Here is a 27817-nt window from a genome sequence, read left to right as displayed (position 1 = left end):
AACAAAAATTTCCCAAACTTTCATGTCCTTTTTTCGCGTAATAACCGAAAATGTGCAGAGTCGTTGATGCGAGGGCGGAATATGCTTCCTCCTACAAACATGGAGTTGTTGTTCGTTCGGCGATTGGGGATGTTTTGACCGACATCTATTTGGCGCGTATCAAATCAAGGATTCTCTGGCTCTGAGTACTACGCGGTGCATCAGAATATCACGATATGATCCTGACTATGACGTGTATTGTGAAACGCCTCCAAACTTGTTACACGAGACAGGACTGTGGGCCGATGTGACACGGGGCATGCGTTATTTGTCCGAGAGTCCTTCGGGGGGCGGTGAAAAATGGAGGCAACGTGAGGCAGGAGCTGTTTTTTGTATGGGGTGCGTTGGGCGTGTGGTGGGTGGTGGTAGTCCTTTACCCAATTAGTGTGACTGAAAATTTGGGGCATCTACCCCCGTCTCATCTCAGGGGCTATTCAGGGCTTGGTGTGGGGCCTTTGGATTGCTTTTTGCACACAACGTTATCAAAGCCGGGAAAGCTTTCGGGAGAGTTTCATTCCAAGTAATTTTGATGTTAATCCCTGAATAGTTGATTCAGACTACTTTAGTGTATCTGGTCGGAAAATTGCAAGGACTTCTGAGCTAGTAAGTGGTCTGGGTGGATATGAAGGTTAGAGTAAATGTTCTGCAGCGACGGAAGCAATTAAAATGAGGCATGGAGCTAAGAGGAAAGAACTCGAAGATGTTATTGGGGCGCTGCTTCTTCAGCCAAGAGCACATTAACGACTGTTATTCTGACGACAGCCAAGGGTTAAAGCCAAGCCGGAGTGTGGGTTGAAACGAACAGGTACTCAGCGTAGGTGTCGAAGCTTTCCAAGAAGGAAAACGGAGCCAAATGAATAATTCTTGGAATTCGATGAAATACGGAGCACACAATCAGACACCGGTTCGACGTTACTCAATGGGGTCTCCTCACCCGTAGGTTCGCTTCGAACAATAGTGCTCGCTATGGCGAGAAAGCGTCCATAGTAGCTTGGCACCTACACTATAGTGGGCCCCAAAGTTCCAATGTTGTGCTGCATGTTTCCCATAGAAGTTTATAAGATTCGAGCTCCATTTGAATAGACTATAACTGACTTCTTCTTCTTGTGGTATGTGTGCTTTTTCAGAGAGATCCAACCGGTAATGGAGGCACAACACGACGCTGTGCAGACTCTCAACAGCAGCGCGGTATCCACCGATCCACCACCAGCAGCTCCATAGATGTCAGTCCGAGACCGTATTCCCTGGCGAACGCTTTGGAGATGAGATTTTCTTTGAGTCAATCTTTAGAAAAATTGTTAAGTGTTATAATTTTAAGTCCAGAAAAGTTGAGTTTAAAGATTCGTTAAGGTCGGCAAATAATAGCCCAAGAACTGTGATCGTTATATAGTGCGGTTACGTTTTACTTTTCTTTTCAAGTTTTTTTTTTATTTCGAATCTTTTATGGGAAGTATCCGCGGAACTACGAGATAAATGTGATAATTCGCGACAATAATTTTATGGGTTTGTGGACACGGTACGTCTCTACGACAAAATAATAATAATAAAAAAATGTGAAAATCCAGTTATATAAAAGCTAAATAAATCATTGTATCTATAAAAAAAAATCCATTAAAAATAATCTAAAATGACTGTGCTGTGTCTGCCTATTATGATCCGCTGAAATTCAAATGAATTACTTCCAAATAAAATAATATTTTTGCTCTTCAAAGTGTCCCATTTACACTCAATCAATTTATTTTCATTTAATAAATAACAATCTCCGACTTGTCTACGTTTATTAATAAAAAGTTAATTCACGACAATAACAAATTGTGTGCATTGCGCCGTTTAGAAGAAGAAAAGGATTATCCGTGAAACTTGAATGTCAGCCATTTTGAAAAAAAGCCCAAAACGGATGCCATAATGCTACCACCAACACAACAACAACAACAACAACAACAACAAAACCAAGAACAACCATCGCTACCGTTACAATTTGTGAGTCCTTTTAAGCTCTCATCTCCATCATTCACCAATGTCAGGGAAAAAAGGCAACCGAACCAACAACAAAAGCACCAACAATATCGACAACATCATGTTGGGCTCTTCATCGTACTATTATTCGTCCTTGCATTGGTAATCGGCCAAGGTAAACATTTATAGAATTTATTCTTGTCTTTATGTAGGTCCTTTTTCCGCTTTGGCGGTGGGGGGTAGTTTTCCTATGTAGGTAACTGGAAAAAGTGAAGTGATTTTTTAAGGAACAAAGGAAGTTTTTTGAAGTTGAATTTGTTACTCTTGAAGAGTTGGTAGTTTTAATATGTGACCCCTTTCGTTCCAAGGAATATCTGATTTGACTATTTCAAGAAAGTCCTTTTAGAATTTTAGAAAATAACAACTAAATCCATTTTATTTTGATATTTACGCGAGTGTAGTTCAGTTTGACTAACATTCATAGGAAATAGTGAAGTTTTCCCCGAACCATTTTTGAAGTTACAGGACTTCCTTCTGATCAAATTATTTCAGTAAAAAACATTGTCCTGAACCCAGAAATCCTCTAAAACATTATTTGACCACCAACTACAGCCATAGTGAATGTTTGCTTTGTAATTTTTTTTTGTTCAAATCTCAGAGTAGTAAGAGACCCCCCACTGAAGAAAAAGTTAACTCCACTAGTTTTTCGAAAAAAAAAAGATCCGGTTTCATCCACTAATAAGCTCAGAATTGGCTGAGTTTCAGCTGAGAATTTTTCAATTATTTTCAAGGATATTCGTCGAAAAGGTGACAGTGCAGCCCCCACCGTGGCTTTATCCGGGAGGTTTGTGTCCTGGCATAGGGTTGGATTAGTTAGTTAGTTTAGTTAAATGGGGGGAGCCGCAGCTCCGAGCGCTCAGGCCATTATTAGGCCCATTGTACTATCCCCGTAAGTTGCCTATTCAATGGCTTCCCGCCTACGGTGTTCGCAGGCTTTAGCGAATCTGAGAACATTCTCAAGTAGCAGAGAGTGTGCAGATTCTTCATTGAAGAAAACCTTGCCAATGTGTCTTCGTCTGAGATCTGAGGATGCCGGGCAGCTGCATAAAAAGTGCAGGGCAGTCTCCTCCTCCACCTTACATTGGCTGCACACAGCCGAAACCACTACCCCAATCTTTTCCATATGGTAGTTTAAGGGGCAGTGTCCCGTCAAAAGCCCTACTAGGGTTTTCATGTCCCACTTCTTAAGGGACAACAAAAATGCCGCTCTAGTGGCCCGCTTGCCGGCAAGAGTCCAAATTTTTCCACTCGGTTTCGTGAATCATTGCAATTTCACCCTTCAGAGTAGACTTGACAGTAGATGGTCGGATTCCAAGAGCTGGTTCTGGGCCCACCATTGTGGATCCAGACCCTCGGCGAGCCAGTCTATCAGCCCCCTCATTACCGGCGATGTTAGAGTGCCCCGGCACCCACATCAGGAATGTTTCGTTCAGTCAGCCAAGTTTCAGCAGCACCTGATGACAACTCCACACCAACTGGCTTGATATGTTGTTGCCATCTAGTGCTGATAATGCCGCCCGACTGTCGGAACAGATTCGAATGGTGCGACCCTTCCATTTTTGTCGCAGACATTCTTCTGCTGCCAATGAAATGACATATATCTCCGCCTGGAATATGGTCGTCATTTTTCCGAGGGGTCGGGCCAGTTCTATAATCGGATTCTCCGAGAACACGCCTGCACCCGATCCATCCTCCGTGACTGACCCGTCGGTGAAGATTATTAGGTCTGTAATCTGAAAAGACTCATGGCCACATGTCGACCATTCTTCTCTTTCGGTGATTACGACAGTGTATGTCTTTTAAAAGACGAATCTGGAAACCATATGATCGGTCGGCATCAGGGCTACCGGATGTTTTCCAAGGAATTTCCAGATAGACGCATGCCCGTTGGATTGGCCGCCTTTCCACGCCCCAATGGTATCGAGCCTATATGCGTCGTTGGCTGCTTTCCGTTTCACCTCCAAGTGGATAGGGGGTAAATTTAGGATGGCTTCAAGTGCCGCAGTCGGCGTAGTACTCATTGCTCCAGTAATACTTAGGCAACCAAGTCTCTGAATCTGCGTTAGCAGCTTCCTGCTGTTAGCAAAGTTTAGTCTTGGCCACTAGACGATGCATGCATACATCAAAATGGGTTTTATTATGAATGTACACATCCAGTGTATCCGCTTGGTGAAAGTCCTCAGGCCTTCCCTATCGCACTCCTACAGCACCAGAGCAATCTGCAGGATTTCTGGTATTGTTCCTGGATATGATGCTTCCACGCTAACTAGGAGTCGAAATGTACTCCTAAGTACTTGACTGTTTGCGCCAGCTGGATTTCCGCCCCTGCTAAGGTGAGTAGCGTATAGCTGCCCCACCTGACGTTCCTAGTGAACATAACTAGTCCAGTCTTTCTAGCGTTCACCGTGAGTCCATTGCGGAGGCACCAGCTGTGGATTACATGCAGAGTTGCAGACAAGCGGTCACATACTGTGTCCGCAAACTTGCCGGTAATTATTACGGCTAGGTCGTCCGCAAATGCTTGCGCGAAGACTTTTTTGTCCTCCAGGAGCCACAGCATGGTATCCACTACCAAGAGCCATAACAGTGGAGAGAGAACCCCTCCCTGTGGGCAGCCCCTGAGACATCCTGCTTCAATAGATTTCTGGCCGACCGATATGTGGTTTTTTCGCCACTCTAGCATGTGAAGGATCCAACTGATTAACAGCGGTTCGATTCCATGCTGTCTTGCTGCATCACAAATTGGCGCAAATGAGGCATAATTGAAGGCACCTTCGATGTCCATGAATGCGCCTAAAACGTATTCTTTTTCGGACATCGCCTTTTCAATTTTTGCCGTAAGTTCATGGAGTGCTGTCTCCATGGATTTGCCTTTCTGGTAGGCGTGTTGCCTATGGTGAAGTGGCCATTTGGGAATGTGTGTATCCCTTATGAACCGATCTACTAATCTTTCTAGTCCTTTTAGCAGAAAGGACGTTAGGCTGATCGGTCGAAAGCTTTTTGCGTCTGTGTAGGTGGGTTTTCCTGGTTTGGGAATGAACAACACCTTCACATCCCGCCATATAATTGGAATATAAGCGTGTGCTAGGCATGCCCGATATATATTCCGAATGTGTCGACCCAGGGCATCCATTCCTTCTATTACTAGCGCAGGGATGATGCCATCCGGACCTGCAGACTTATATCTGTGGAACGAGTTAAATGCCCATTTCACTCGCTCCAGTGATACTACTTTGCATGCCAGATTCCAGTCTCTCGGTTGAGGGCTGTATGCACCTGTTGACCCCGAGATTAGATTTTGGATGCTGCCTGGGAAGTGTACTTCAAGCAAATGATTTGCCGTTTCTTCATCGCTTTCTGTGTACTTCCCATTCTGTAAACGTAAGTAACCCAGTTTCTGGCTACGTTCTTTGACCAGAATTCGCTTCAGCTTTGAGGTTGCCTCAAGAGAGTTAGTCTCTTCGCAAAAGCGTCTCCAAGATGACCGTTTGGCCGATCTTATGCTCTTCTTTAGAGCCTTCTGTGCCTCTTTATAGCGATTCCAGCTAGTGCTTGATTCGCCCTGCAGAGCACGATTAAGGAGCATCCTTGTCGTTCTCCTCTGTTTTGCCAAATCCGAGTTCCACCATGGTGTTTTCCCCTTCTTTGGCATCTTGAGTGGACAGCTTTCTTCGAAAGCTTTTCTCATGCTAGTTGTGATCATCTGGGTTGTCTTCTCAATTCCAGCAATGGATTTGATGTGCCTCCCAGGGATCGTGACTCGGGCGTTCAATTCTGTTTGATACATTACCCAATCTGTCTTCCTCGGATTCCGAAATGGAGTGGGTGGAGGTAGATCCATGCCCATAACGAAATCAATGCGTCTGTGATCCGATAGTGTGATATCGTTTGATACTCTCCACTCTCCGATCAGAGCCGCGATGTCAGGAGATGCCACCGTGATGTCGAAGACCTCTCGCCTGACCACGTTGAAGAAAGTGGGTTCATTACCCACATTTAGGATCTGCAAATCGGTTCCTACTAGATACTCCAGTAGTCTCGATCCTCTTGCATTGATGTTCGAACTTCCCCAGCATATATGGTGAGCGATGACATCACATCCTGCTATTAGCCCCATGCCTCTACTTTTGGCATATTGGATAGCTCTGATGAATGTTCCACTGAGAACGTCTTTTGCGTCGTAGGGGAAATATGCAGAGCACCATAGTGTCTCTTTATCTCCCTGTTGACTTTTTATGGTTAGCTTAGCCGATGTGGTGTCGCCATCACATAGGTCGTTAACCAGGTTAGCCTGGAAGTCTTTGAAGACTACCATTCAGGTGCGGGGTCGAACGCTTCCATTACCATACAATAGGTCAGCATGTTGGAAGTTTAGGCCCCTGACTGCCCCACCAACAACCCACGGTTCTTGTTTGAGGTATATAAATGTCTTGCAGCTATTGATCCGACGACTGATAAGTGCAGTCGCCGCTTTACAATGCTGCAAATTTACTTGGGAAATGTGGCACCTCATTTACGTTTCAGATGTAGATGCCGGGGGCTGCATGTCCCCTTCCATGGTTTTAGGAGCCGACACTTGTAACGTGACGGTCCCCAGCCCATAGTAGAGCCGGCAACCCGATTTTTCCCGAACTTTCTTAACATCAGGTTCGGAAACGCCGATAGTGAGAAAAGTTCCCGGCCTATCGGTTCTCTCTCCTGTTTTGCTGCCTAGCAGCAACCAGGTGGAAGTGTTAAGGTTGTTCTGTACACCAAGTTGTTCCAGAACCCCAACACCATTTCGCTCTTCTTCTGGAAGCCAGAGAAAGCACTTTTTGATCGATGGAAGCTCAGAGACCCTTTTCAAGGTTAATCGCGCACCCTCCCACACATCGTTAAGGGAGGAGCAGTACTGCCTGAGCCACTCGTTCGTGTCTTCGTCGGCAAAGTTCAGCCGTAACATTTTACGGTATACACCTACCGACTCAAAGCAAAGCTTAATGCCTTGCGCGGACGCAGTCCTTACAGCTAGGAGGAGTTTCCTCCTAAGCTGTTCGCACTGCTCAGTATCGTAGCCAGATGGATTAGAGTCGTCATACAGGACCCATCCATCGGCTTCGATATCCTTGACTGCAAATGAAGACCTAGCCGTTGTCGGCCGAGCCCTCTTTGCCGCCTTTTGTGTCGAAGAGTTAGGATCGTCCGAGGACCGGTGCCGCTTCGGTTTCCCCTTAGCCGCAGGTGCCCCGAACGCTCCTTTCCCCTCAACCTTGGCACAGCTCTTTGGTTGTGCGTTGCCCGGAGGCGATTTGCCCGGAGGCGGTTTGCCCGGAGGCTGTTTGCCCGAAGGCGGTTTGCCCGAAGGCGGTTTGCCCGGAGGCGGTTTGCCCGAAGGCGGTTTGCCCGAAGGCAGTTTACTGTGCGTGGACAGGTGCTTACCCATGGGCAAGACTTTAGCCTCAGCAGGTGGCTCCGATTGGAGCCTGGGGTCAGGAGTACTGACAGAAGGGGCCTGCTTCGGCTCATCCGTTAAGGACTGGGTCCCAATTGAATTGGTTCCCACTTGAATAAGTGGAGAATCTGAGTCTAGACTCAGGTTCTCCATCGATGAGCTCAGGGTTGCCCCTTCACTCGGGGTTGGATCGTCACGATCGAAGTTTAATTGTGTTTGCTTAGTAGGTTTGTGTTTTTGTTTTTTTTTTCGGGGAAAGTAAGTCGATCTCGGCAGAGCCCCTTTTTGCCGAGACAAGGCTAGTTGAAACTGGGGGTCGCCTGGTACCCAGAGTTCACCGTTTACGGCCACATCTTAACCCCTGTGACCATTCAGCCCTCGGCACGGTAGTCAGACCTTGGCTTGGGGTTTTGATTACCGCTTGGCTTCAGGTGTCACCTCCCGTTTCCTGAAGGATCTTCCTTACTGAGCTCCATCACCACGTCAAGGTAGGTAATCGTCGAGGGAGTTTTTTTTTGAAGTTACAGGACTTCCTTCTGATCAAATTATTTTAGTAAAAAACATTGTCCTGAACCCAGAAATCCTCTAAAACATTATTTGCCCACCAACTACAGCCATAGTGAATGTTTGCTTTGTATTTTTTTTGTTCAAATCTCAGAGTCGTAAGAGGCCCCCCACTGAAGAAAAAGTTAGTACCTCTAGTTTTTCGAAAAAAAGTTCCGGTTTCATTCACTATCCTCATAAGCTCAGAATTGGCTGAATTTCAGCCGAGAATTCTTCAATCCCTTTTAAGGGTGTTCGTTGAAACGGTGACAGTGCAGCCCCCACCGTGGCTTTCCCCGGGAGGTTTGTGTCCTGGCCTAGTGTTGGATTATCTAGATCCCAATCACTTTTAGATGGATACAAGAAAAGTAGCTATGGGTGCGCATTCAGGCAGTCGCCATCGAATAGTGAATGGAAGTAAAGATATTCCCACTTAGAAATATAAATTTCTTGCTGATCTGGGCTGCCATCAGTGCTCTTTTCTCCGGTGTAAGTAAGGTCTGGTTATCTGCCGCCTTATGAAGGCGTATCGAGGAGCGTGCCGTAGCCAGTCAAGCTGCAACTGCCGTAAATAATTTTAATTTGACTACCATATAACGCATACTACAATAGTAGCACAAGTAGCTTCAGAGGCGCAGAGAATATTTCGCCTCGGTATTTAACCGTATAAATATTTGGCCAAGTTTCACCTCTTGTGCATGAAATGGCTAGTCACTGTAACAAGCGGCCAAAAACTACTTCTACTAACAAAAGAGCCGTTTGGGTTCACGATCCTTCTGTGAAACTGCTCATTGCAGATCCAGTTGACTCCCCCTTTCGACCATAAATCCTGAGAGCTTAAGATCCTTAAATCCTGATTAATGAAAGAAGAGATGATCGTCAAGAATCCGAAGAAGGGAACAGGTCGTGAGTGCGATGATTGGAGGGTCATTTGCGTACTTCCTTCCGTCACGAAGGTAAAAGCTAAGATTATCACCATCATCAACGGCTCAACAACCGGTTTCTGGTCTGGGCCTGACTTAGTAAAACACTCCAGACATTCCGGTTTTGGGGTGAGGTCCATCAATTCGATATCCCTAAAAGCTGACCTATGCCATTGCTCCTTCGGTTTATCCTGGAACGCATTAAATAACATCTTAAAAGCTTAATCGATAGAGAGCAGGTTGGTTTCCGTTCTGGATCTTCCTAGATTCATCAACAACAAAAGCTTCCACTGCATTAACAGGGAGTAAATGTGAAATACTCTACGCAAGAAGGGCTTTGTGAAGAAACTAATATCTATTATCAGGGCGCATCGAGATAAGCTTTCTGAAGAAATTGAAGTTCTAAACGGAATACGACAGGGTTGCATTCTGATATCGATGACCTGCTTTAACCGGAGCAGCTGGAGAATCAAAGTGAAGCATGACATCTTTCCGCAAGCATCTTAGCTGTGCCAACCGCTTACCGGGTCATGGACTTTGGCCAAATGGCTCTGAGAGGCAGACAAAGTCAAATCGAGTACACCGTTGTACATGACGTACTACAGTAGTTGGCGGAGTTTGGAGTCTGGTGGAACACCCGTGGAGGCAACGTACTCCTGAGGTCTGTCATCGATGTCCGGTACCAGATCCTCGGTTCTTGTAAATCCCTCCGTCCCTAATACCTCACCCACCCTTCCCTTCCTTTATCCACTTTCATGCACACCTGTGTCGCCCTCCAGTTTAGCCTTTCTAGAAACGATTTAGACCGCACTCTTGACCTTTTCCTCTCTAGCCTTCCTGTCCGTTGCCTTTCCCAATCCCCTCATGCCCTGTCCCCCGTTGCCCCCGACGGCCATCATCTTGCTCCCGAATATGATATCCCCACTCCATTCTCCTGTTGCGCGCAAGCCTACCAAATTCAACTTTCGTAAGGCGTACTTCGAAGGTCTGAATTCTGCCCTGGCGGCAATCAACTGGACTCCCTTTCTCTTTCCATTAACGTGTGACCTTCTATGACATTTTACGTGATCTTCTTTCCTGTTATGTCTCCTCCTCTCCTAAGTTTTTACACTCTTACCCTGTCTGGTTCACCACTGAAGTCCACAAAAAAATTCATCAAAAACACACTATGAGGAAGAAGTTCCTCTATCTTCTAGAACCTATGCTGATTTAGTTTTTTTTAAAACTCTGCGTTCCTCGGTCAAATCCTTAATAGCTATGTCAAGAAACGAATATTTGACCAGTGTTGAATACTGACTAAAGCGCGGAAACCTCAAATCTTTCTGGTCCCACATTCGCAACTCTGGCTTTCTGCTCCATCCATTAAATTCTCTGGCTCTTCAGCAAACTCCCCCTAACTATCTTGTGATTTACTCTGTCGCTACTTTTCCTCAGTCTATGTTCCCCCTCCTTCCTCCGCATTCCTCCCGCTAGTAAATGTAGCCTGCCCCGCATCCCCTCTTACCCCTCTCCTTGTCGGGTACCTCATCGTCAAATTTGATGCCAACGTTAGCCTTGGCAACGATGGTATTCCAAACCTTTTTTTGCTCGAAACTGGTAAGTCCATTTCCCTTCCCCTATCTCTTATTTTCAACAAAAGCCTCGAAGAGAATCATTTTCCCGGTTTGTGGAAAGAGCCTCTCATCTTCCCCATTCATAAAAGTGGCGCTTGCCGAGAATTATCGTCCCGTATATTCCCTGCACTCCTCCTGTTCCAAAATTTTGGAAAAATATGTCAGCGACTGATTGTCCGTCCATTTTGGCCACCACATAGTGAAAGAGCAACACGGCTTTGTTAAGTGTAGGTCCAATGCCCACAACCTGCTTGACTTTATCAACTTTGTCGCCAAATGTCTTCACAGTAAAAAGTACGTACCATTTACACTGATTTCGCTAAAGCCTTGGAGACTGTAAATCACAAGATACTTCTATCCAAACTTTCGTCTCTAAGCGTTCCCATACCACTGCCGCGTCTTTTTTGATGGTTGCACTTCCCGCTCCTTTTCTCCTCTGGCGTCCCAGAGGGATCTATTCTGGGCCCTTTATTATTTTTATTTTTTATCAACGACCTTCCCCCTTCTTTACTTGTCCCTGTTTGCTTTATGCCGACGACCTTAAGCTGTTTTCCGCAATATCGTCGCCCATGGACTGTGTTTTCCTTCGATCTAACCTAGACACTCTGGTTCGTTGGTGCTCGACTAATGGCTCAGCATTAAACGTCGGAAAGTGCTCCTTCCTAAAGTCCTCACCCACTTCTTTCTCCTACTCTCTTAACGGACTTTTCTTATCATGCTTAAATTTCAATAAAGACTTCGGAGTTACCTTCGGCAATAAGCCCGCTTTGACACCCATTGCCTCGAAGTCATTAATCGAGCAGCAAAATCGTCAGGCCTTATACTTCGCTCCTACTCTGATTTTGACTCCATTCAACCCTCCTTAGCTCTCTTCAATTCCATCGTGAGGAATACCCTCGAGGACTGTTCCGCGATCTGGTTACCTTCCCGTCACTCTGATTGTCTTGACCTTAAAAATGTGCAACGTAAATTCACCCGGTCCCTCTTCTTTAAGAAAAGCTTCTCTCGTGTGGATTACTCCTCCCGCCTCCGGTTTCTGAACCTCCCCTGCCTACAACGATCATTCTGAGTGGCCGGAGACGACCTAGAGGGGAGAGCTATACCAAAACCTAAAAGAAATTGGCTAAATTTGCCGCGAAGGTCAATCCGCAACCAAAGCGCCCAAAGGACCCACCATATCCCCGAGCCTGGCTATCACAAAGGCGTGCAAGCACGTGTGGACGACCTTCACAGTCAATTTAGAAAACTTCTTTTAGGTTTTGGTATACCTCTTCCCTCTAGGTCGTCTCCGACCACTCAGGATGGTTGTTTGGTAATCGCAAACCCATTTTTAGCCATTACACATCCCACTGGTGCCGCTACTTTTCCAGCGACTCCCGCCTTACTGCTCTTTGACGCACTGTGTCCTTTTCAGATAAATTAATTCTTCTTTTCTCGTCCATTGGGACAATTCCTGCAATAACACACGCAGCCTCGTCTAAGATTGTCTTGAAGGTATATCCTAGGTGCAACTAAGCAAGCAGTCATGTTTTCCCCTCCTTCGATTACTTTCAAATTCTAGCGCTACCTCCCAGACCGGAGTGGCGTATGCAATGTTTAGCTAACCACTCCGACCGCAAGTAACCTGCGGTCAAATCTTAGACCTCCTATGTCTGGCTTTTTCGGAGGCATAGTCCAGGTGACACATGTATTTCATAGTGGACTTTGAAATGATGTTGTGGTCACCAACCCAAATATTAATTCTATTTATTTTCCTAAGGGTTGGAATCATGGTAGACCGCCTCAGTTTTTTGTCCGGCAAGGTATAACGTAACCATCTCCCGCCACGCTTATATGATGTTGATAGTTTCATCAGCGTACACTGCGGTATTTGCAAGATGTTTGACGGCAGGAACTGCGGCTAAATCATCCACGAAATTGGTTATTGTAGCCTCCTTTGGCACAGGAAGGACAAGAACCCTATTGTACATTACCTGTTATAGGAGACCCACGCCCTGTTCCTCTAGATCGTTGACAAATCCTCGTTGCTCCAAAGTGTGCAGCCCATAACTCCACGTTCCACCAATAGACCGTCTATTGGCGAAGGTCCACCCCCTCATATGGCTACATTCCATGGTGTCATCTCTTTCAATGGTTTTCAAGGACCAACCCTGATTTCTAGCTTTATTTGAACAAACCTCGTCACATGGCCCATTTTTCATCTGGAGGAAAATTTCCTGGTGGTTGCTGCGAATATAGCGCTAATTGAGAAACCAGACCATTCTCCTTGCTAATGTGGTGCTCGTATATTTGAAATCGGCTATTGAATCCGAGCTTGTCCCTCGAAAACTGCACATATTTGTGTCAAGTTTAGGTCCTAAACTAGCAGCGTATTATGTCATGGTTGCGTTTGGTGGTGCACAGAAACTATCTATGCAAATACTAGATATTTTTGTCCTGTCTCAAAATTACGTCACTTTTTGGGAGGCTTTACTTTCGCATGCCAGTTACATCTAGGGTTCAGTTCCTGCTCTTATTGTTGCGATGAGGCTCGGCCACTTAGACCACTTCGACCCCTGTCTCATAGATGGTCTCTGAAAATAGGTCCTGCGCTGCCTCGCAATAACTGAAATTGATTTATATCAGTCTCATATCTTCATCGCATCGAAAGCTCCCCCTACCCCCTGGGTATCTGCTCCTGGGTACGGCGTGCCAATAGCAACATTTTCTGCACCGCATTGAGCTATTACAGTGACCGGTGCATATCGCAGGAATGTGAACAAATTCAAGGTATTTAAAACAGCGCTTGAGGGATACCTGCTCTCTGTGTCGGTAAACGACCCAACGTATTTTTACTTCACCAACTGCCAGCTGTTGCTTCAACTGGCAGAGAGCCAACTTAATTTTTCGTTTGAAAATTGAAGGAACCTTAAGTCCGCGATCCGCTTGTTAGTCGGTTGTTCAGATCCACCTAAACTTGTTAGGCGGATTTTCTTTCGATATAATTCGCAAGAGTGAAAAACTTCCATTACGGTCCCACTGCTTCCAGGGCAAAGGTGAGGTAGCGTCTAATGAGTTGCTAACCACTTCGGTCACGATGCTCCCATGGCAAAGGTGAGGTAGCATCTGATGAATGGCCTCTGCCCCGGACGAAACGGCAAGTCGCCTTTTTTGAAAGATTGAGGGGTTCGTGGACCACAAACGATGGAAGGAAATTTTTCGTTGATGATGCAAGGAGTCCTGAGTCCGCACCCACCTGATGACGGGCCAGGCCACCTGGGAAGCAACTTTCTTTCTCTCTTGTGGCCCACAGTGGTTTATGCAACACAAACTGTGAAAGTAAATCTTTTGTTGAGAATGCAGGAAGTTTTGCGTCCATATCCACTTGATGAGGGACCAGACCAATTGGGAAGCAACTTATTTCCTCTCTGGTGGTCCACGAACCTCTCTTTTTTGGATTAAACACCCAAGTTTATCAAGACGTTTTCGTCCAGGGTAGAGGAAACTAATCTGACTCTGCTTCACCACAAGAGAGGAAGGCCTGGTCTGTCATCAAGTTGATGCAGAATCAGGACTCCGTCCAAACGCAGGACTAATTTGCACTCATGCTGTGTATGCGATTATAATTAAATGGAACGGTTGCCACCTGTTGCCGCTTTCGGTTACGCTGCTCCCAGGGCAGGGGTGAGGCAGCGTCTGATGAGTTGCCTCTGCCCTGGATGAAACTATCAGTCAACTTTTTTCAGTGGAAGTAAATTGATCTCAATTGGGCCGGTCTAAAGGTCTGGCCAATGTTTTCGCCTGTAGAACGTTTGAGGATTGATTGAGTCCCACGTCCGCCATCCACTTGATGATTTGGATGATAATCCATTTGAATGGAGTTCGTCTAATTGAAAATGAAATATAGTGAAGGGTTTGCGTCTCATTATCTTAACTTTGGGGAACATGACAATCCCTGGAACATAATAATTCCTATACAGTTTCGTATTTCCCGATATTGATTCTCCATTGTGTACCAACTAACTGTCTGGTATCCATAAATAAACTCCTCATCCTGCAACTTTGATATCGAAAAACAATGCCTTCAAGCTTTATTCTCGGGAAAACTGCGTGAGTAGACGAAAGGGTAGACAGAACGACCCCAATTTTCCAAGAATCTACTTTATGTCCAAACCCTTTTTGTTTCTTATTAACTAATTATCCTTTTAGAATGGAAATCACTTTGTCAGATATTCCTGGAAGAGTTTTTGAAATGTAAATTTGTCTGTGTATGTTGACATTGATTTGGATCCTAGCTAGACTCTGGGTCATACAAAATTCACGGGAAGGCTGTCGGTCTATTAATCGGTTATTTGTACTTTTTTTCGTCCTTTATTTATTATCGTAGCACTTCTTATTGGGTCCTGAATTTTATGATATATTTCAAATTCTTTATTGAAGTTTCCTAAATTGTGTGGGTGCAAGACTGAATTCTTCTGAAGGACAATTGTAAACAAAGCCTTTCCTCAGTGCGTAGTTTGGAAACTGTTAGTGGTTCTTCCGAGCTCAATATATATATTGAGTGGGTTGGTTGCCTTATTCAAGGGATAGTATCTTTACTAAAATCCACGATAATTATGTCAAAAAATTGAGCACTGGAGCCCCTTCCTCCTATCCTTTTGTAATGAACTAATGGGCACCGAGATGGTCAAACGAGCATCCCGAGTGGCCGGAGACGACCTAGAGGGAAGCGCCATCCTGAAACCTAAAAGAAACTGACTAAGTTGACCGTGAAGGTTTGCTGGCAAATACTGAAGCTCCATCAAAGCACTCAATCGACACGGACTAAAACCAGAAAATGGAAAACATAAAAAAACAACGGTTTGACCGCGCGCGGTGAGCCTTCAATCTCCGGACCCGAGGGCTGTGATCGAACGGAAGATCCTCGACGAGTCACAGTCTCGATCCCTGCTTCTTCTGCCTCAAATGTTTATTGAGGCGCGGCCTCTGGGATTCCGTCCCTTCCTCGACATTCTCAGGCAATTCAGGATAGTCGTCTAACCATCAATATCCTTTTAGTTCATCACAAATGGCGCCCAACGTAGGGTCATGTGCTTCGTAGTTTCAGGTCTAAAATATCTTAATTACAGGTTCCTTGAATCCGTGGAAGATAGCCTATTCCGGCTCACAACTTCATTTTGCATGTCGGATAGAGAGTCAATGGATTCTCAACTTCTCAACTTCCCGACTAAGCCCCACGTTGGGCGCCATTTATATCGGAAAGGGAATTGATGGTCGGACGACCATCCTGACTTGGGATAACTCTTTCCTCTAGGTCGTCTCCGGCCACTCAAGATGGCCATGTGACCATCTCAATTTCTATTAGTTCATTACAAATGTTAGGGACATCCTCCAAAATAATGGCCGGAGGGTGTCAAGGAAGGGAGAGAAGCTCCATCAGTCTTGGGTCTCTCCCCCCCCCCCCGCATTGCGGCACTCGGGTCCGTAGACTTACGGCTTAACGCGCGCGGTCGAACCCTTTTTTTTATTTTCCAGGTTTTCGTTTCTGTTCTGGTTCAACTCGTTAGGCCGTCACAAATTCCCTTGTTCGTTGACTAATTTTTAGATCCGGTACGGGCCTACGCATTGGTATAGACACGTTGATTTTGTAAAAATGGCACTTGAGGGATCAGCGCGTTCAAAGGACCCCCCCCCCCTCTACATTCCCAAGCCTGACTAGCAGAGGTGTGGAAGCAGGTGTCGACAGAGCGATTGGATGTGGGCTAACCTTCGTGGTCAATTTTGCCACATTTTTAGGTTTTTAGGATAGCCCTCTTGGTCGTCCTTGGCCACTCAGGATGGTCGTTTGACCATCAATTCCCTTTTAGTTTAGTATACTTTGCTGGTTAATTATGGATGAGTTCTTAGAGAAAAACCATAGTTAATAGAGTAGCGTATGCCAACAATGTGGACATCCTAGTTTCGGAATTGTTTCCCTTCGCTATCAATGAGTTAATGAAGGATTCTTTGAATAAGGTATGCTGTGGCGCCGGTGATAATCCAAGTTAAGCAGAAAGGATGCTGAAAATTAAAGTGCTAGACTTTAATCCACGCCTGCTGAGTGGTCAAAGTGTGAAGTATATTAGCCACAATGCTTACAGAAGTTAACTGGGAACAAAACATTGAGCTGGGGACCAGTTTCAGCAGAAAATGAAGGTTGCTAATAAAGAAGGTTTGTTGGATGTAACAGCTGTAGTACGTTCCATCTTCTTTTATGGGTCTCTTGTGTGGTGGCCTACACTCAAGAGAAGCTACAATACAACCAAGCCTAAAAGACTAAGGAGAGCAGCAAGTGCTGGCAAATTAACGCTTTGTTTTAGACTCTATCGAGCCTAAAAAAAATCATGTCTCCCTTCCTATATCATAGCATGCAAGGCTATCCGACTGCGAGAAGCAGGGTGTTGACGCTTTGTCCCGGATCTCTGAAATCAACATCCCAGCATTCAGAGCCTGCAGCCGAACTTGAAGGAATTCCCTTTTTTCTGCTCACCTTCTTTTATTTGCTCTGCGATCTCTGAAAAGGAACCTAGGATATATATTCCGACCAGGAAGTGTCTCACTCAGTGCAAGATCTTGTGCACTCTGGCATTCGGACAATGAACTGAGTAGCCTCCAATAAGTAATTCTGGCCGTCCATGAATAAGGACACAATAGCACAATCTTGTCTTGATCCTTTCTGTCGAGAATGGATTCCGTAAATGGGAGAGTGCCACACCGTTCCTATTGCAGACCAGAGAAAGTAGTTCGGATCTGATCTCTTCCTGGAGCTCGAAAAGATCTTACGTTTCAAACGCCAGCTGCATACCAGATGCAGTCCATTTGGATATTGGAACAATAACAACTGATAGTGAAGAGTATCATTACGGCGCGCAAGAAACCCTTCTATTGGCAGGTCTTGCTTTACTTGCTTTACTTGGCCTCCGTACAACCAGCCGCGAGGAGTTTGCCCTGTTGGCCAAGTATACGGGGAGGATCTATGATTCTCTGGCGAGCTAGTCCGCGACAAGAAAAACAATCTTGGGGAGACCGGATTGTTGCGCCTGCTATCCTTGGGAGCTAGTAGTATGCACCCACGTTCTGGTAAGGACTGTTGCCACCCGGAAACCATTGCAGATACCATACGAGGGTCCCTATAAAATGCTCGGAACACTCCTTCAGGCTGAACGTTGAAGGCCAGCCCAACACGACCTTTCACGTGACGAACGGCAAACACGAAAATCTTGATACTCCCCGTCATCCTTCCCAATATTATCTCCACAATAGCTAAAATAAGCCGCAGCAAACTCCTGCGACAGGTAAATAGAGGTGGGTCTTGGCTTAGGTAGGACCTCCTCGTGGAGACTTCTTGTGTCACTATGGTTTGTTGGTGGATATGCAGCATAGATCCCTGATGGATCCCATAACCTCCCTTAAGTTATCAGCAGTATTAGCTGTTAGACGCTATATTTTTGGCATTCCCACAACAGGATTCACTCCTAGCCATCCATCTTCACTGATGCCTCAGATTTCTTCGTCAAATAGTGATTCGGAGCAGGCAGCCGTTGGATTTCTCTCAAAGCAGTCGCTCAACTGAATTACAGCGCCTACGATTGTGAACTAATAGTCGCGTATCTGAGCATCGCATTTCTACCATTCACTTTGTTCACAAACCATAGGTCTCTCACTTCTGCTTTACGATAAAAGCTCGACAAAGCATCCTCTCGCCAATTTTGCGACTTAACCTTGCCCAGTTTACTTTGAACATTGAACATGGGTCCGGTAAGGACAACTTAGTGGCTGGGGCCTTATCCCGGATCTCTGAGATCAATATCCCAGACGTAGTCAATTTTTCGGCAATCTCTGCAGCCACACCCCCCCCCCCCCCCCCCCCATTTATTGCTGGCTGCCCAGCAATAAGAAAATTACAGAACAATCATTTGCTGATTCTCTCTGTCGAGAGTAGAGTAGCTTTGGTGTCCCACCGTTATTATTACAGACCAGAGGATGTAGTTCGGATCTGTTCCCTTCTCGCAGTTCGGATAGTTTTATGCGCAAGCGGACAGTTGCATGCCAGCCACAGTTCAATGGGATGCCAAAAAGCTGACAATGAACGGTGAGGGCCATCATTATAGCTCGTAACAATCCATCCTGTTCGCAGGTTTTACCTTTTGCTTCATTGGCCTCCTCGATGAAGCATATGCTGTTATTCCTGCTGATCTGGTGTACGGAGAGATCTTTCGACTTCCTGGCGACCTAGTCCAGGACAAGAGATGATCTTAAAGATACAAGCTTTTTGCGCTTGCTATTGGAGGCCGTCTCCAAATTGAAGTAGCCTCCGTCATGCTGTCACGCGTAGCCAGTGGTCAGCACCCCTAGGGAGTTCAAACTCTGCACCCACGCCCTAGTGAAGACTTATGTCACCCGGAAGCCATTGCAGCTACCTTATGAGAGTCTCTATAGAGCGCTCGATCGCGAGGAGTACTCCTTCAGACTGAACGTTGAAAGCCAGTCCTAGATGACCACCTACTTGACGGACGGCAACTGGATGAAAGTGTGAGTACAGCGTCCACTTTGACGTCAGCTAATCAGTCCCTGCGGCCGAGCAATCTCGCCACGGATCCTCTCGCCGAAACCCCTCGGTTTTAGCTGAGAGCAGAGTGAATTGGCGGAGCAATGCTTGAGACCCGTTTCATATCCCTGGTAGCACTGAGCAATGAGGCAAAATGTTAGCAAAGAAGCGGGAGTCTGCCCAGTTCAGCGAAATTTTTCGAAAAGTAAAGATCACACAAAAGTTTCAAAATTATCGAGTAGAATTAAATTGGAGGTAGTTTTTCACAAATTACTGTGAAAAATGGTAAAAGGTAATACCATATTTAGTACAGTAAGAAGTAATACCATATCTTGTTATATCTGTTATAGCTGAGCAATCTTCTGGCGTTCTGTCTTAGGTATTGGTCCTTCTTCTCTTTTTCGCAAATTGGCACTGATGTATTCATTTGAGAACCGATAATGTAGGGTAGTTTGAAAGGTCCGTTCTTGAAGGTCCTGGGGGTTTAAGGTGTGTACTTGCCGTGCAGTTATGATCTCAGGGTCCTCTTTGGACACGAAATAATTTAGAGATCACAATCAGAGCCCGCCATGACTGGTACAGCGATACTGGCTTATACAGAGTGCAGGCTCAGCATTCATAGCAGTGGATGAAAGGCCTATCCAATACCTCCACCACAGCTAAGGGGTACGGCACCCGAGCTGTACAGCGCCTGAGTCCCAAGGTGCTCTTTTATGTAGGCATAACCGCAACCACCATGAAACTCCCACAAGGGGCCTAACCGCAAATAACCGGGGCAGAGCACATACTGCAGGAATTCTTCTGCAGCATATGGTCTCAGAGGGCCATCCCGGTTCCCATGGTACCTCCGGTGAGGTTTCGTGACTCCTCGAGTACGTGGGGACGGCTTTCCTATAAAGTCCATGCAAAAATAAAAACTTCTTAATTGTTGAGGCAAACCTTTTTTTATTTTTCGACATAGCCTTCTCTTAGGCTTGTAGTCTGGAAAATAGCCATTCATTTCTGCAATCTCCTCCTCTTTTGAATAAAATCTATTTTCCGCCACAGCAAATAGTAATCCGAGGAAGGCAAGTCTGGAAAATAGGAAGGGGGTTGAATTGAGTTGGAACTCTATTTCCATTAATTTTGCGATCACAAATGCTGAAGCAGGAGCTGGTGTGTTGTCGTGATGGAACTGGATTTTTTCGTGGGCCAATCAAGGGGAATTTTTGCAGCTCGGTTTTCGGATGGTTTAAGGACGAAGGGCAATATGCACCTGTAACAGTTGTATCCTTTTCCAGATAGTCGATGAGGATAATTTCTCGCGAATCCCAAAAGACAGGCGTCATAACTTTTTCAGCCGAAAGAACTGGCTTCCTATTTTTTGGCGAACATTTCCCCTTGAGATAACCCATTGTTGAGATTGTTCCATGATCTCAGGAGTGCATTGGTGGATCTCACAGTGAAAAGACGCTTAAAGTCTTGCGGATTCTTCTGGAACAGCTGTAAGCCGTCCTTGCAATACTTCGCACGATTTGGTTTTTGGTAAGTTATTCGAGATGCCCCCAGCATCAGCAATGGTACGCACCTTCACTTTCCTCTCACCCATCACCATATCATCGATTTTATCAATGATTTCTTGAGTAGTAACCGCAACAGAGCGTCGAGAACATTCAGCGTCACTTGTGCCCATATTGCCACTCGGAAAATTTGTTCTAATCGAAGGATCAGATTCACCATAACGCTTATCTAGCCTCTCTTTAGTCTCCTGAGGTGTTTTCCCTTTCATAAAGTAATGTTTCATCATCGCACGAAATTCTTTTTCGACCCTATTTTGAAAATCATTCGACATCCTCGATTCAAACGAATGATAAATACAAAGAAATATACCGATTTGACAGAAACCGCGTGCTTGTTCTTCCCAGATATGCGACTAACTAAACATACAATACGCGCCGGCAATGCCATCTCTCTGACTTTCCACGGACTTTTCAAACGACCCTCGTACATGCGTCTATTCTATGGTTCTGTCGGTGTCAATTTTTTTAGAAGGGCTGTCTTTTTAAGGGTTGGTGTAAGATAAGGGTTATTAAAATAGGTTTAACGTCTCTCTGTTTGCCTGTTTTTTTCAGCGTTTTAAGGTGGAAAGTTTCAAAACCTACTACTGGCTCCTGCCATGCAGTTATGTGGGACTTCTACTCACTAAAACTACCTCCTTCTCATTCCACTCTCCCCACAGAACTCCTATAAAGTATTGGGTCGTGGCGCTGGACCAGCCTTAGCTACGGTTCATTATGGTTCACTCCCTTTCTTATTTTCGTTGGAGTTCTTCCTGCCTAAGCTGTTGGTGAATAGCTTGCAGTTCTTTTACAACTTGGTTCCAAGGATTCGTTGACTCTAGCATGAATTCCACAGTATTTTCGAGTGTTAAGCGCCTGTCTGCGATCACTTCAGTTCTTATCCGGTGCGCGATGTACCTAGGGCAATTAAATATGACATGCTCCGCATTTTCAACAACCTTACCACATCTTGGGCAGTTTGATGACTCGTCGTGACCAAATCGATGTAAATAGGCACGATAACCTAAATATTCCCTTAAGAATTGAATTAAATTGTAGTTTAATTCGTCGCTCACCACCAGGGTCTATTTAGCACCTTCTTGTCTGGACCTAAAATCAAGGAACCGCGGCAGGTTTTATGATCTCCAGAAGCCATTCAAGCGTTTAATACTACCAAGGAACAGTTGGTAGGCGGTACATTTTTAGCATTCCCTCAATGGTATACACCCCTAGCCGTGCTCACCAATGACTTAGACATCGCTGAACCGAAGCTGGCAGCCTACAACGCCTACGATTATGAGCTGTTAGATGCGTATCTAATCATTAAATATTTCCATTTTTCGCTCACCTATGCTGCCACACACAGACCATACTTTTGCTTTACGACAAAACCCCGAAAAAGCAGCCCCTCGCCAAATTCACCAGTTTAGCCGGTTTACTTCGGACATTCAACAACAGCATTCAAATTGTTCCGGATCTTTGAGATCAATGTCCCAATCGTGGTCGGTTTTTCGGCAAACTCTGCAGCCCAGAAAGATACCACAGTTCTTCAGATGCCTGCAATCGAACTCGAAATACAGGTCCGAGGCCCTATCTTCAGCTTACCTCCTTCTATCTGTTGTAAAATTCTGAAAAGGACCGCGACAATCCGTTTTGGTTGTAGATCTTCCCTTTTGTTTTACTTGGCCTCTGTTCAGTCACCCCCAAGAAGCTTGCCCTCCTGGTCTTGAATACTGGGAGGATCAATGATTCTCCGGCGACCTGGAGAGACAAATCTTGGAGAGACCAGATTGTTGCGCCTGCTACGGAAGGCCGCCTCCAAATTCTAGCCGTCTCTACAGGTCGTTACCCGCATCCAGTGGAGCTCCCTTAGGGAGCTCGAAGTCTTCACTCACGTTCTGGTCCGGACCGATGCCACCCGGAAACCGCTGCAACCACCATACAAGGGCCCTTATAAGATCTTCGAGCACTTCTTCAGATTGAACGGTGGAGCAAAGTCCAAGCCGGTCTCTTTAAACATACCGAAGTCATTCTTTCAGGCAACGGACGACAACTGGAAGGAAGAATGAGCACTGCATCTATTTTGACGTCAGGCGATCAGTTCCTGTGGATGAGCAACCTTGCATGAATCCTCTCACGGAAACTCCTTGGTTTCGGGTGGGGACGTAGTGATAGTTGAGACCCGCTTCATAAAGTGATCTTTTCTTTAACGGGCTCATTATCAGAAACTACCTAACCGAAAAATCGGAAAAAAATCAAGAGGCTGCTACTATATGGTGCCTATGCTTCGAAATAGCCTCCATACCGATATCTGTTCAAATAAAGTTAATAATTATACATTACGATAATTGTTATTAATTGGCTGGAAAACTTCCCTTAACTTCATCTTAGTATCGCAATGCAGCAATATAGGTTATGATATAGAGCATGATCCTACCAAGTTTGGTGGAAATCGCACTATTACTAACAAAGTTATGATAGGTCAAAGTTGTAGTTTCTTTGCAAATTCCAGACTTTGAATGTCAATATCATTTGAAAGTGGATATTTTCACATAATATATGCATATGCTACATGCTACGCACTAATGGGTCAAATGCACACTCAAATGTCTTTATAAAAGAAATACACAAAACCTTTCATACCTGAAGGGTATAGCTACCGGTTTCCCAACCTGTTCCTTCTCCAGATTCTGGCCTGTTCAGAAGCGAAGTTGGCTCGTCTTGATCGGTTGCGCCATCTTTTCGGACATATGTAGGCCTGATCTCTTATGGTTCTTGCTGGCTCGGCAATTGACGACCCACCTGGAGGACCAGGTTGATGCTCTGTTAACCTCTTTTTCGAAAAGTACGATTTAGTATGATGAAGTTATCTCAGCTAACCGAGAATCCACCTATACCTCAGTTATCGCTGTCTCTTATCTCTGCAGATTTGTCTGAGGGGCTGGGGTTTTTTTTTGGGGGTAGGGTAGGCGAATGCATTTATGCACACAGTGTTGGACTCCCGGTTTGGTACGTCATCGGACTACATTACTTCGGGATAGTCCCCGAACTCTCCCGCCTTGCGGAGCCTTCAAATCAGGGAATTCCTTTCATCAACGGGAGGGGAGAGGAGGGAGGGGAACTGTCAGTTCAGAGAACCCCCTGCCATCCGGGTCTTCCACCGATCAAGTTCTATCATCAGACTGAAAACCTTCATGCCCACTTAAAAATTGGGTAAGGAACTAGTCAGTCTCGCTATGCTTCCGATTCAGCCACGCACCTAAGTTGCCGATGAGCCGCACAGTCCATCTGCCTTTAGTTTCATTTTGCCACGAGAGCTGCCACTCTTCGCTGCCGGTCTTCGCGAGAAATCACCTCCCTTGGCTCATCTCCCTTGCACTTGTATATGACTTGACGCTCCTTAGCAAGAAGGGCAATGGGGATCACTCCAGCGATCACCATCAAGAACTCATCAAGAGACGTCGCCTGCTAGACGTAGGACCCCCAATGTTTGTAATTAGCCTACTTAACGCCGAAACTCCAGCTGCAGCCTTGTTCGCTGCTACTTTGATTTGCTCAAAAAAGTTCATCTTTGAGTCAAGAGTCAACCCGAGGTACTTGACCGCTGATTTTGACTCGATTATCGACTCGCCGAAGGATATGGGACGCAGGGCCGGAATTCTCTTTTTAGTCAAGATGACTACTTCGGTTTTTTCCATTGCAAATTTGAAATCATGAGTAGTCATCCATCCGCTTACCCGTCGCATCAATATGCCCAGTCTGCTTTGCGGCTGTTCGACAGTGCGTCCAGCAACAAGCGCTGCGACATCATCTGCATAGCCGACCAGGCGCGACTCTTCTGGCATGTCGAGTTTAAGTAGACTGTCATAGGTAACGTTCCAGAGGTCCGGCCCTACGATGGATCTCTGTGCTACCCCCGACGTGACCTCCATCCCCCTATGGCCCTCCAGCATCCCATAGAACAGGGAGCGGTTCCTCAGATAGTCCCTCAAAATCCGTAAGAGTTCGTAGTTCGGCACGTTGAAGGTATTGTCTAGTGTGCCTAGAATGTCTTTCCATCTTACGGAATAGAAGGCGTTTCTGACGTCAAACATTACGAGGAGCACCACCCGTCGAGTTCGGCGGCTATGTGCCTCTGTTCGTCGAACGGCGTCCACGACTTGCATGACAGCATCAATTGTCGATCTCCCTGCCCTAAAACCAAACTGTCGGGGAGATAAATCTCCAGCAGCCCGTATCGTTTCAGCGAGTCTACTTCTGATGAGCTTTTTAAGCATTTTCCCAGCAGTGTCAAGCATACATAGTGGGCGGTATGAAGACGGCAATTCGGGGTCGCCTTTCCCTCTAGAGATCAGCGCAAGCCTCGCAACTTTCCAACGAGCGGGGAAAATGCCCTCTTTCAGGCAAGCGTTGAATGTGCCGAGCAGTAGGTCTGGCCGGTGTTGGAATACCAGTTTGTATACCTCTGCTGGAATACCATCGGGTCCTGGCGCCTTCTTATTTTATCATAGAGAGGACTGCCTGTTCCAATTCTTTTATAGAGAAAAGTGGAGAGCCCTCTGCGCTCTCCGCGCCGACGTCACCATCCCATACGGGGTGCGCAGGGAAGAGTGCCGTCACAATGCAGTCCATCTGCTCGGCCTTAAGTGAACAGGGTTTCCGCAGAGCTCCGATTTTTCGTGTTACAAGTTTGTAACCGAGTCCCCACGGATCCTCATTCACCTCGTCGACCAGATCTTGCCAGCAGCGAGCTTTGCTCTTGTTTATTGCGCTGCGGAGTCTCCTTTTGGCTGATTTGTACTCCATCATTATGGCACATGCCTCCTCCCGGTCGCCTAGACGTTGTGTAAAGCGGCGGAGCTTGTGACACTCCTTCCGGAGCTCTGCGATTTCCACTGTCCACCAATACATGGAAGGTTTACCGCGCCTCGATGTCTTCCTGGGCATGGAGGCTCCGCAGACCGTCGTTATCAGCTTCATAACTGAATTTACGACAGTGTCAGCTGTGGCGCCACTGCTCCCAGGAGTACCTCTAGTGTGGCCCCACCTGTTCCCAGAGTTTCGACAAACTTCCCGGTGTTCACCTTCGCGACGTTCCATGCATAGAAAGATCGCCGGGGTGGCGCACACCGAGAGTTTGTGTCCACCACTTGGAAAGCAATGTATTGGTGGTCACTTGCCGAGAAGTCTTCCAGAACTCGCCACCTGTCCACCAGCGACACCAGTGATTCCGACGCGAAGGTTATGTTTGGAATGCTTCCTTCGCAGCCCGGGCGCCGAAACGTTGGGGTAGATCCGGTGTTTAGAACCACCAGTCCTGTTCTCGCCCCCATTTCTAGAATCTGTTTACCTCTGGAATCTGTGTGAGGCATGCCCCATTCAAGTGCCCTAGCATTGAAGTCACCCCCGACCAGGATGCCCCCATCCGTGCATAAGATAGCGTCCTCTAAAGCATCAAGCCCCCGACGAAAGTCCGGCATCGTCTCATTCGGCGTAAGATAGACATTGAAAAACGTTATCCCCGAACACCGAAACCAGACAAAGCCGTCCCCTCGGCCTTGAGCAAGAACCCTAAGGAGGGTGTCGTCCTGAAACCAGATAGCCGCCGTACCTGATATGTCAGGGTGCCATGAAACTGGGCCCTTGTTTTCGTACTGCTCACTGATGAGTACTAAATCAGCTTTGGTCTCCACAGCGAACTGCGCTAGCAACTCGTGAGCGGTTGCACTCCGGTGCATATTGATTTGTAGGATGCGAATCATGCTGACCGTGTCCTAGCTCTTTCCAGTTCTGCTCTGAAAACTGGATACCGCCCCGATCCCGCAGTGTGCGCAACGCTCTCATCAGTCGCGCTAAGGTCCCTGCATAGGACGCAGCTTTCCTTTTCATTGCAGGTGTTTGCTTTATGGCCTGCCTAACCGCATTTACGGCATGTTGCCCTTCTGTCAGGTCCCCGACAGTTTGCAGATGTGTGCCCATAGTCCAAACATCTGTAACATTTGGTTGGGGCGGCCCGAATTCGTATCCTACACACTATCCAACCAATTCTTATTTTCCCGCTGTTTAGAAGCTTCCTCGCGTATTGCTCGGCAACTTCCACCACAGCGAGTTTTTGGCCTCGGGAGTTCGAGGAGGTGATACCAATCGGGACATTGGTTACCTCCGGACATTCGCGTTTGATGGCCTCTTCTACCTCGTTCTTTTCCGTAAGACAGTCAAAGTCTCGGATTTCCAAAGAACACGTGGGTTCGAGCCTGGAAACCAAAGCTTTTTCTCCCAGAAACCGCTTGACTGCTTCACAGAACGTGACTTTATTTATAGTCTTCGGACCTAGTTCGATTAAGACTCCACTACCCTTCGTTTTACGAATAGAAGACACTTCTGCTCCGTTACCTTCGGGTTTAATCTTTTAACGGATTTTGCTGAGGACTTCCACAGAAGTCTTGCCTTCCGACGGCTTAATAAGCAAAGCTGGAGGTCTAGTCCTCCTTCGTCTCCCCACCTTTTCTTTTGGCACTCCGTACTTCGTGCCCGCCTTAGTTTTAGGCGTCTCCTTCAGATGTCCCTTCCTCCTTTCGTTTTTTACCAAGTTCGCTCTGCAATGGGCTGTCAGCGATCCGTTTGGTACTCGTGGTGTTCTCGTCGGAAAGCGAGGGGCTGGGTTTGGCACTAGCGTCCATGTACACCTCATCTAGTGGCAAGTGTGACAAATTTGAGTGTCAGATAGAACTCCCTAACTCTGTGCAGTATGAAGGACAATACAACACTTTCTCATACTCAACAAATAAGTTTGACAGCTTAATTATGCTTCACAGCTCCCAATCACTAATTAAAATCTGATCATGCAAAACAACGCTTATCCAACTACTCGTGAAGCAACAAACATTGTTTTTCTCGCCATTTACAGTGAAGCGTTCACACAATTTAGTAATTTGAAATTCAACTGGCGACCATTGTAAAACTTTTGCTTTCAGCTCGGTCGCCTTCCGCAATTAACGTGAGCCATGTAGAAAATTTATAGACCATCTAAAAGTGTTTACTTTCACAATACAGCCGGGCCCGGTTCGGCCTATTGCTGCGATACAATTAATTAAATATTCCGGCCATACTTTGTCAGTAAACATCTAGTGCAATTGCAGACAGACAAC

General features: G+C 46.2%; 1 protein-coding gene across 1 annotated transcript in view; it reads left to right on the top strand.

The window, feature by feature from the left end:
• The first annotated feature begins 1006 nt into the window (after positions 1 to 1006).
• Positions 1007 to 27817, top strand: part of LOC119651633 (protein Skeletor, isoforms B/C) — a 238851-nt gene continuing 212040 nt past the window's right edge. Inside the window, exon 1 of the mRNA XM_038055297.1 lies at positions 1007 to 2170. Within this exon, the coding sequence (XP_037911225.1) occupies positions 1945 to 2170 (226 nt within the window). The 5' untranslated portion in view covers positions 1007 to 1944. The remainder of the gene's footprint in view (positions 2171 to 27817) is intronic.

The sequence above is a fragment of the Hermetia illucens genome, chromosome 3 (assembly GCF_905115235.1).
Source record: "Hermetia illucens chromosome 3, iHerIll2.2.curated.20191125, whole genome shotgun sequence".
In the NCBI taxonomy this organism is placed as follows: domain Eukaryota; kingdom Metazoa; phylum Arthropoda; class Insecta; order Diptera; family Stratiomyidae; genus Hermetia; species Hermetia illucens.
Note: the sequence above shows the minus strand (reverse complement) of the source record. Positions and strands in the feature narration are given on the sequence as shown.